Here is a 9,940-nt window from a genome sequence, read left to right as displayed (position 1 = left end):
GGGGGCTACCTCCTTTACTTTCTTGACAGCCCATCTTTGTCTCAGTAGAGTGTTTCAGTGGCACGTTCCGTTCCTCTTCCCCATTAATTATAAAAATGAGCTACCGTTCAGGTACATGATACTATCATTACCGTCTGGACAATTAGACATCCAACCCGTAATCACAACGACCCAATTGCAAGAGCGGAGCTCTACCAACTGAGCTATATCTCCCCTGAGCCAAGTGGAGCATGAATGAAGTAGTCGGATTCTTCTTCTATTCTTTTCCCTGGGCCATCCTGGACTTGAACCATAGACCTCGCTCGTGAAGTAAATCATCGCACCTACAGTCCAACCAATTGGGAGAAAATCAATAGATTCCTTTTGGGGAGCGATTCATCCTTCCCGAACGCAAAAATTGAATTTGATATATTATAAGACTTTGGAACAATTAGAAAATTATATTATAAAATGCTTGGTTGCAAGTTCTGTAATTGTCTGGTGCTTTTGTGTTATGCATACCATTTGTATCTAGTCTTTCAAACTTTTCGATTTCCATGTTTCCAGGTTAGAATTATATAGTAGGTTTTCTCCTTGAGTCCCTTCTTGACATTTGTATGCTTAATCCCCATGTGAAGCTTTCTTGTGTTATTCTATCTTATCCGAATAACACTGACTAGGAAAGGGGAGAAAAGAGAGTGAATAATATGGGTTATAGAGTTACACAGAGTTAAATTTTTCTAAACATCTTGTTTCTTGATTAGTCAATGATTACAAGAGGTTAGTTGTAGACATCAATCCTTAATATATTGAGATTAGGAGGAAGAATTATTCTGTTCCGCCAAAAATATTGAACATGTTGATTTTTAGTCGATAGTAGCTGTTTACCATGGCAACTCATTCTCAGCTATGTAGCACAGGTATCCACAAGTCTGCTTGGTCAATTTTTTTTAAGAACTCTGCTTGGTAAAATTTGTTTTGCATTTACTAATTGTGTGGTATTACTATATATGTTTCGATTTAGTATGAAACATAATACTTATTGCGGTAAAATATCAATTCACTTGCAAATCAAAGAGCAATTATTTGGCAGAAAACTCGACAAATAGGAAATAGGACGAGATTATGTTCTCAACTAGTAAATGTGTGTACGATAATGCTTTATTGTATGCTGCCAAACCAATTGCTTGTCTCCAAGTACAGTTTTAGGTTGGAGTTACCTATTGGTGTTAAACTGCATGAAATCTTTTTGTGGCTTCATCGTATATCATGCTCCTCGAGCATTCAGGTGTCTCTTAATAACTCCAACCTTGTTTTTTGTTGAATCTCAGAAGGTGAATTTGATGATATCCAAGATGATACCAAAACATCAGAGAAAGCCACTGCATTGCGCTCGGCCCTCTCGCAGCTTGTAGGCGATTTTGGCAAAGAATCAATGTTGTCCTTGCAGCGCTTCTTTGGTGCTAGACGACGTGCACCTGTTGTACCTACTGGCTCGTTGAGGCTTGATCTAGCACTTGGGATTGGAGGACTACCCAAGGTGATTTTATATAAAGTGATTACATTAGATGTGCTTATTTCCAATGTGGATTTTGTCTCCGATACCGGTTGCATAAATGGGGTCTTCATGTAGTGCTGATGTGTTGTTCTCTAAATTTTGTAATCCCAAACAAGTAATGGCTGATTTTCTGTTTTCCTGTATGTGCAAAGGGCCATGAATGTCTGATCTCTTGAAGCATTTTTGTTGTTAAGGTTTGCAATTTTCCTTTGCCAGACTTTAGTTTCTTTTGAACGGAGAGGATTAGGACAGTATAGTCTATATTTGTCTTAACTTATCTTGAAAATAACCGTATTGGATTTATAAATCAGCTACTGTTCTCAACCGGATTGTTTAAGGCTAGCATCCAATTAGAAGTGTTTTTTATTGGCTTTCAGTGGCATAATTGTCTGAGGATAGTCATGTGCCTAGAGCATTCTCCTTCTTTTCTGCTGTGAGGCTTCACCAAATGAATATATGTCATTTAACAATAGGAAGATGCTAATGCCATTTGTAACCATAGTTCCTTTTCTCTGGGGAAGGGTTCTTCCAGTAGCATAGTAGTTTCCGGGGATTATTAGTTATGAAATCACAGCGTGTGTTGCTTCTCTGGATCAAAGTACTTCTTTGTGTGTTTTAAATTTATAGTGATCTGTATAATGATTTTAGTGCCTGTTGCTTATCTAAATCAAAGTACTATGATATTGTTGTTGTAACAAGGATGTTGCGGGTATTAACACTTGCTGTTCATTTGAATTTTCTTCTAAAGGGAAGAATTGTTGAAATTTATGGACAAGAAGCATCTGGGAAGACAACACTTGCCCTTCATGTAATTAAAGAGGCTCAAAAGCTTGGAGGTGAATAATTTAACGACCTTTTACTATTCACCTTATGTTTTCCTAGCTTATTATTTATTCATATTGTATGCTTTTGTTTTCTTTCAAATAGCATCCACTGATAGAATGAACGGAAACTTTATCTTTTCCAATTGGGTACTATCCTTACTTTTTTCTTTTGCATAGTTCTCATGGCTGCAAATTTTTCGTGCTTATATAGATGAGCTTACTACATTGGCTAAGAAATGGATTGAGTGCTTCTTAGTTTTATATGTCGCAGAACTCTTTTTTTTTTTTTTTTTTTTGAGAATGAATATATCGCAGAACTCTCAAGAAAAGACTACTTTTGTTCTAATCTTCTTCTTGAATTTTGATTAGAAAACAACTAGATCTTATTTGATTTAGTTTGACACAAAAAGTGATACCGCTTGAAACAAGGGGCACCACATAAGGATTTAAAAAACGACCTTAGACAGTAGTGATATTAAACATTTTGATCTGCAGATGTACTCATGGTCATTGTGCAATCTATATTCTTTCCAACCTAATTACTTAAAAGAAACTAATGAAGAGTAAATAAGAAAGTGGTTCTAGCTCTCAACGATAAGGATGATTTACCTTTTGGAAGGAAACATTTCATTGTTTAGCATGAGATAATGATATCCAGAATGGTAAGTGTGAAATGTTTACAATCATTTCAGTTTTTCCTTCCCCAAACAATTTTCAAATTAGTTTCCTCTCATCCTATTATCTTTGTACTGATAGGTTACTGTGCATACCTGGATGTCGAAAATGGAATGAACCCCTCTCTTGCTGAAGCAATAGGTGTTAATGTAGAAAATCTCCTTATTTCACAGCCAGATTCTGCTGAGAATCTGCTGAGTATTGTTGATACCCTGACAAAAAGTGGATCCATGGATGTAATTGTGGTTGATAGTGTAAGTGCTTCCCTTTATAATTCAAGGCTGATTTATTTGCTCCAATTTTCCCAGTATTTGTCAACAATTCCCTTTTTCATTCTTGTATTTTCTCTAATTTACCAACCTATTACTTCATCATATTGATCCCCTAGACTCAAATTGCTAATTGAAATTTCTAGTTTTATTTTTTCAATTGTTTTCTTTTAACAGGTGGCAGCTCTTGTTCCCCGACTTGAGCTTGATGCTACTTTAGGTGACTCTCCTAAAGGCTTACAATCAAAGATAATGACACAAGCACTACGTAAAATTCATTATTCGTTATGCAACTCTAGCACACTAATTATTTTCGTTAATCAGGTTTGTTCTGGTTACTAGAACACATTATATCTTGCTATCCGTTTTCTGTTACAGCTGGCATACTGATCTGACCTCTATTTAGGTAAGATCGAACAAAGGATTAGCTCGAGGCTCAGGGCGTATGGAGGAAGTAACTTGTGGTGGAAATGCTTTGCCTTTTTATGCTGCTGTACGGCTTAGAACGATTAGAAAACAATTGCTTAAGACCAGTGATAAGGTAAATATTTCATGTTTTTGACTCATTGGTTCGTGCCTTCAGAAATATATTTTAGTAACCCAATTATGATATGAATTATTCCGAATCTGTCATTCCGCTCTCTTTCTTATGAGCATGAGAAGGAGAAAATGCTATTTCCCTACTGACAGTTTAATTTTTTTTTTTTAGAAAACATAATTAATCAAATAAACAACTGAAGTCATCAGGGTAAAAAGCTTAAAATCATTTAAGTTATGCCATCGGACCCAGACATGTGTGTGTTAATTGTTGAAGAGAACATATGAAACTACTTCATTTGGATGTTTGAGATGCTCATTGGCTAGAAGCTAATCAAATAGACGCGAGTATGAGCTATTAGTCATTTACAGTATGTATTATTTTCAGATTGGAACACCTCTCAATCTGTGATCCAGAACATTGGCTTATGACTTTTTCTTAAATTGTGTACACGTGCTATTACTGTACTATTCACTCCCTCTAGCAAAACTGGAAAGAGCTTCTGCTCCTTCTGCTGTTCTATAGTGTGAATCTCTCTGGGCGTCATGTCTCCGTTCTTAATCCTTACATTCACCCCAGGGAAAAATAAATAAAAAGAGAACTCTTTACCTGCTTGTCTTTGTTTTGTAATATCCTTTGTTTCCAATGGACTTGTCAGAGATGAGTTTAAGTGATGTTGTTTTGTCACTTACTTTATTAGTTATCTTTTAACTAGAGCTTGGCTCGATTTTTTTTCCAGATTACTGGTCTTGGGATCTGTGTCAAAGTGGTTAAAAATAAGCTAGCTCCTGCAGCAACAGAAGCTGAACTTAGGATACAGTTTGGGGGAGGCTTTTGCATAAAATCTGAGGTTTTGGAATTGGCTTGTGAACATGAAGTCATTCTGAAAGAGGGAGGGAGCTACTTCATAGATGGAGAGGTTTTAAACAGTAGACAGGATGCTGAAGATTATCTAGCTGCCAATGGCGCTGTTTTAGCTAAGATAGTCGATACTTTAAGAGATCAGCTATTTGTGAACAAGATGGTAAAAATAACTGATTAGATAGTCAGTTTCTGGTTTTAATCAACTCCAAAAATTTTGCTGCCTCGTCCTGCAACAGTATCGTGCTAATGCCTGCCGAAGGAAAGCTGTGTTAATGAGCAAGGACCAACTGGGCGTTTATTTCCTCTGTGGAGCATCTGCAGCAACCATGCTATGCAATATTTGTGAATCTTCTTTCTGTCTTATGGTCAAGTATATATTTTATTTTGTTTCGAGATGTGAGATCACCAGAGTTGTTTCTGGACTGTGTTTTATCTTTAGTTCAAAACATAGAGGAGGAGCTACTTCTACTGTCCTTCATCAAGAGGCAAATTTTGAGGCTTATATTTCTGGTTTGTTTGATGAAGATCAAAATATTAAAGAGGCCTGAAACTAAGAAGCATTTCAGACTATATTCACCAAACAGGCAACCAAACTACCATTTTTTTGTCAATTTTGGTTTGTTTATCTGTCAGTAATCTTACATATCAAAATGCTTTTTCGTCTACTTTCGGTTGGTTCAATCCATTTTCTTTAGTTTCGAAATCAGGTGTAATCGGAAAGAGAAGACTTAAGTAATGTGTAAGTTTATTCTTCAAAGAATTTTACATGAAATAATAGAAAAGTAATCTTTGGTTTAAAGAAAGAAACCAAAAGAAATTAAGCTAAGTAAATATAGCAGACACAGACTAAGCCCCTAATCAAATACCAAACTTAGAAATGTTTCCAGGTAAAAGGCCACCAAACAACATCAAAAAATTTCTGCCTAACATACTCAACTCACACAAAAAATTAAATAAATAAAACAAGGAATAACAAACTTTGAACTATATACACATTGTGGCAAGTCTCTGAAGTGTTAATCCAGTAACAAAAGATGTGCACTGGCTTTCATCAATCAACTGTGGATAGATTACTCAAGCAGCTTCATTTTCTGATTGTTTTCAAGTCCAGAAGTAATGGTGCAAATTTAGGAGTTTTCTGCTTTCCTTTGTTGGAAGTACTGAATAGAACACGTCAATAATGTACGACACTCATGTTTGGTGGACAGAGTTACTCAGTACTTGTGTTAGTAGGAGGTAGCAATGTTCATCTAGAATATGCTTGATAGCAAATATAGGATCTAGAAAAAACGTATTTCTTCAATCTTGGTAATACACTCAGAGCTATCTGCTACAAGTTCTGCTCTTTCTGGTACTGTCATTCATTTCACCATTAAATGAATTCCAAGAGGAAACCTTGAGCTTGTAAGGAGAATGTTGACCTGAAGAATATGTTTCGTGTAACCTTAGGTGTTGCTTCGGCGTGCTCATTGACCTTGTTTTTGCCTTTGCAGATTCTGTGGCAGCCATGTAAGTAGGAAATATAGGAGAATTTGGTAAAGAGTTAACATCAACATTTGATTTTTGTTTTACATTAGAAAATGATCTTCTTGGTAGTGAAGAAGGAGAATGTAGTTCCTCTATGAAATCTGATCTAATCACTTTCCTCACTTTAAGTTCAGTCGTCATTCCGTTCATGTCAGCTAGAGGAACATTTGAGTCTGTAAATTGATCGAATAACTCTGCTTTTCTTGGTGCCTCAATTTCTGCCAACTGATGATCAAACCTGCAGCTTCTTCGGTTTTTCTTGCTGGTTAATAATTCCTCTAAAGTTTGATCATTTCTTCTCTCCTGAAAAGAAGCAATATAATGTAAACATGTAACTTCTATACACTGACGATCAGGTTACCTAAAAGATAAGTACAAGTAACCGTCTGTAAAAAGTGAGATTAGTAACGTGGAAAAAGAGACAAACTACCTGCTATAGCGTATATAAGTTAAATCTTATTTTATTAACAGAGGAGTGAGAGAACACAAATGCAAGTGAAGTTACCCGATGTGAAAACGAGTATTTCATCAAATGCTCTCTTTTGGTAATGGCTTCTTCTCTTCTTGACCACATGGCTTCAGTGTCTTGTACTGAAGCCAAGTTGAAATCCCAAGTCCTATGGCTCTTGCATTTAAGCTGCAAATGACCAAAACCATATTACAAATATGAAAACAGATGAATGACAATCTTCAAACTGCAAAAAACTAGATAAACTTTATCATTTTGGACAAGCAAAATCAATTTCCTTTTCATTGAATCATAGAGAAAAGTAGAATGATTTTTCTTACCTTTAATCCTTTAGATTTCATGCTCTCGTTTGGGCTATTAATGAGTTTCTTGTCGCTGTAGTCGTGATAATCTTCTAAAGTAGGGAGTCTAATTTGATAAACTCTTGCCTTTGGCTTTTGAAGAGGCAACATGAAATTCAATCTGGCAATGAGTCTTCTTCTCACAATTTCACCTCGAATCACTGCTTGAAGCTTCACTAGTCCCTTTAGAGCACTTAATGCTTTCCTTGCCTACACAACATTCCACAAGGTTAGAGAAGTTTTGATAAGTGAAAATGAAAAGAATAACTAAGTAGCCATAAAAACAAGCATAATATATTCTTAAAAATTGTGCCTAGCTATGTAAGGGAAGAGTTTAATTAAGTGAAGAGAGATTTTCCGACAACAAAAAAGCTTTTCTTCCCAACCGAGGTGATAGATTACCCGGGGGGAGGCAAAGACTCGGTGCAACCTGAGGTTTTCTCCACTTACTCTGCAGTGCGAGTCTCATACAAAGAGGGTGTTTGGGTTGGCTTTTAAGCTGGTCAAATAAACTTTTAAGCTCTTTTTAGTTTTGTTCGGTGTTTGGTAAAGTTAAAAAATACTTAAAATAAGTTGAAAACTGCTTAAAACAAATCAAAAGCAATAAGTTGGGCAACTTCAACTTATATTGTTTTTTGGCTTAAAACCTATTTTTGCTGAAAAGCCATTTTTTTAAGCCTATCCAAACGGGCTCAAAAGCCGTGCTCCTCTAGAAGAAGAGGGGCCTGCTTTTTAACGATCCTTATTTACTGCTACATGTTTTTTTTTTTGGGTGTATGGCTCAGTTAGTAGAGCATTTGGCTGTCAACATCACGGTCGCAGGTTCAAATCCTGCTATATCCATGCCTGCCCTTACACCCTACTAAGAATAAAGATGCATAGTAGCCCCCAAAGATGACTCTTTGGTTTTTTACTTGATTCGCGCCTTCGCCCTTTAATTTACAAGTTACTACTTAAATTCTCAACAAAAGATTGGAATAATCTTGGAAAGTTTGTCTTGTCAACTTATCAATAAATGGTTGGTTATATGAAGATCTTCAAGACGCTTATAGCAATGACTTGCAGTTTCTATCTAAGTTTAGTGATGAATTATTAGCTAATACTCAACCTAATGCAGTCAAATGGAAGTCCAAAACAAGTTGATAATGGAATTGCAGGAGCAAAAACACTAAATAGACTATGGACTAAGTAAAATTTCAAGAAACACGAGAGATGATGCTTACCAGGTGGCCGCGATAAGCACTTTGGATTTTAATGGCAGCATCTTTACGTTTCGTTTTGAATTCATTTGGAGCATTCGTTAGACGGATAACATCAGCAGCAGCATTAGCAGCAGCAACAGCAGCCTCAGCAGCTGCTGCTGTTGCTATAGCTACAGCCAAAGCATGTTTCCTCTGCTCTTCTTTTGCCTCATTTAATGTTTTCTCAGGTGCTTCTATAGCAATACATTTCCTCAACTTGCACCTTCCAAAAAAACATTTCCATTTCTTTGGTTTCTGAAAATAATTTTCATAATTTCCAAATTTAGAAATCCAAAGATTAAAAACTCACTAGTAAGCTACAGAGAATCTTGAAATTCAAACCTTTTGATCAGCTGTTGGTTTTGTCTCAGGAATGAAAAGTCTCTTGACAAAAGTAAACCAATTTCTTCGCTTTCCCATTTAGAAATTCATAAGTAAACCAATTTCTGTGTACTGAAGAGGGAGAGCAGAATTTCAGATGCATTTCTATTCTATAGAATAAAACAAAAAAGTGTAAAGCTACAATATGAAAACAACAAACTGTCTCACATCAGCAGAATTGTTCATTTTCACAAAAGGACATTTCTTATGATAACAGCTAAATGTTGTTGAACTCTTGGAAATAATAATAGATACAAAACTTTGAGTTAGCAGAAAATTTAAGGAACATACCAATTTTATGGACATGCAAAATTGGTAAACATCAAACAACAAGTCTTGCCATAATAATTGTTGTTTAAATTTTCTCCCCTAATGCATGTATCTTATATCCAACAAGGAGTAATACTGACCTCACTTATGCTTTGAGAAGCATACCATGTGCTGTGGAATATGAAATGGAAGAGTGAAAAGCTAAGTTTAGACAAAGTGCTCAGGAAAAAAGAATTGATGTTTCAATTATGTTAAAGTACTTTTGGTTTTTTAACATAATAATAATAATAAAAGGCCCTCTTCTTTTGCTCCCTTTCCCCCTCTTCTCTAACTGTCATTTTCCTAACTGAGAACTGACTTTTTCAAATGTCTTTTTCTGCTTTTAAATTTACTGATTTAACCTGGGTAATTACTCTTTGCATTCAATTGCCAAAGAAAAGGATTTGGTGGTTGTTTGCAACAAATTTATCCGGAGAAAAATAAAACTGCAATCACAAACAACTATAAAGGAAAACGGATTTTATTGATAAACATTGTAGGTTACAACTCTGTTTATCCCTTGATTCTTCCCTCGAGACATATTTCACATGTATTTGATCTCTTAATGAATATTTCAAGAGTTTCATGGAATTTCGGAGATCTCATATTTGATCTCTTTGTGCATATTCCGAGAGTTTATGGAACTGTTGAGATGTCTTTGAAGTACATATGTAGCCTTATTTATATGCATAAATTAGGGTATGAGTAGAGTAGCCACCAAGTAATCCTAATAGACTCCTAATATTTCAAGAGTTGTCTTGAATTTAGGATTTTTCTTGATCTGTTAAAATTTGAGTGTCTACCGTGATTTTTGTATTTTTTATTCTTTAATTTGTCTTTTTCTAGGAGTTTTTGGTAAGCCTTATTAGGGATAAAGGTGAATTTCAGTTATTTATAATAGTTACTACTTACTACTATCAGAAATTATGCTAGAGGACAATATTTAAAAATATTGCATATTTATT

General features: G+C 35.4%; 2 protein-coding genes across 4 annotated transcripts; one reads left to right on the top strand and one right to left on the bottom strand.

The window, feature by feature from the left end:
• Positions 113 to 5,318, top strand: LOC109223270 (DNA repair protein recA homolog 2, mitochondrial-like). The gene is made up of 7 exons (XM_019387512.1): positions 113 to 309; positions 1,311 to 1,519; positions 2,286 to 2,373; positions 3,118 to 3,290; positions 3,483 to 3,629; positions 3,712 to 3,846; positions 4,583 to 5,318. Exons 2-7 carry the CDS (start codon positions 1,415 to 1,417, stop codon positions 4,883 to 4,885), a joined length of 951 nt encoding a protein of 316 aa, XP_019243057.1. The 5' UTR covers positions 113 to 309; positions 1,311 to 1,414; the 3' UTR covers positions 4,886 to 5,318.
• On the bottom strand, positions 5,566 to 9,167 carry LOC109223269 (protein IQ-DOMAIN 14-like). Of its 3 annotated transcripts, none has more exons than XM_019387511.1 (6): positions 9,077 to 9,167; positions 8,628 to 8,738; positions 8,268 to 8,540; positions 7,024 to 7,254; positions 6,740 to 6,871; positions 5,566 to 6,537 (listed from the first exon to the last, which is right to left on the bottom strand). In XM_019387511.1, exons 2-6 carry the CDS (start codon positions 8,703 to 8,705, stop codon positions 6,031 to 6,033), a joined length of 1,221 nt encoding a protein of 406 aa, XP_019243056.1. In that variant the 5' UTR covers positions 8,706 to 8,738; positions 9,077 to 9,167; the 3' UTR covers positions 5,566 to 6,030. The 3 variants fall into 3 exon arrangements, with proteins under 3 accessions (XP_019243056.1, XP_019243055.1, XP_019243053.1); XM_019387510.1 differs by lacking the exon at positions 9,077 to 9,167 and adding an exon at positions 8,958 to 9,055; XM_019387508.1 differs by lacking the exon at positions 9,077 to 9,167 and adding an exon at positions 8,835 to 8,924.

The sequence above is a fragment of the Nicotiana attenuata genome, chromosome 3 (genome assembly GCF_001879085.1).
Source record: "Nicotiana attenuata strain UT chromosome 3, NIATTr2, whole genome shotgun sequence".
NCBI classification, from domain to species: Eukaryota; Viridiplantae; Streptophyta; class Magnoliopsida; order Solanales; family Solanaceae; genus Nicotiana; species Nicotiana attenuata.
This window is presented reverse-complemented; position numbering and strand designations above follow the sequence as displayed.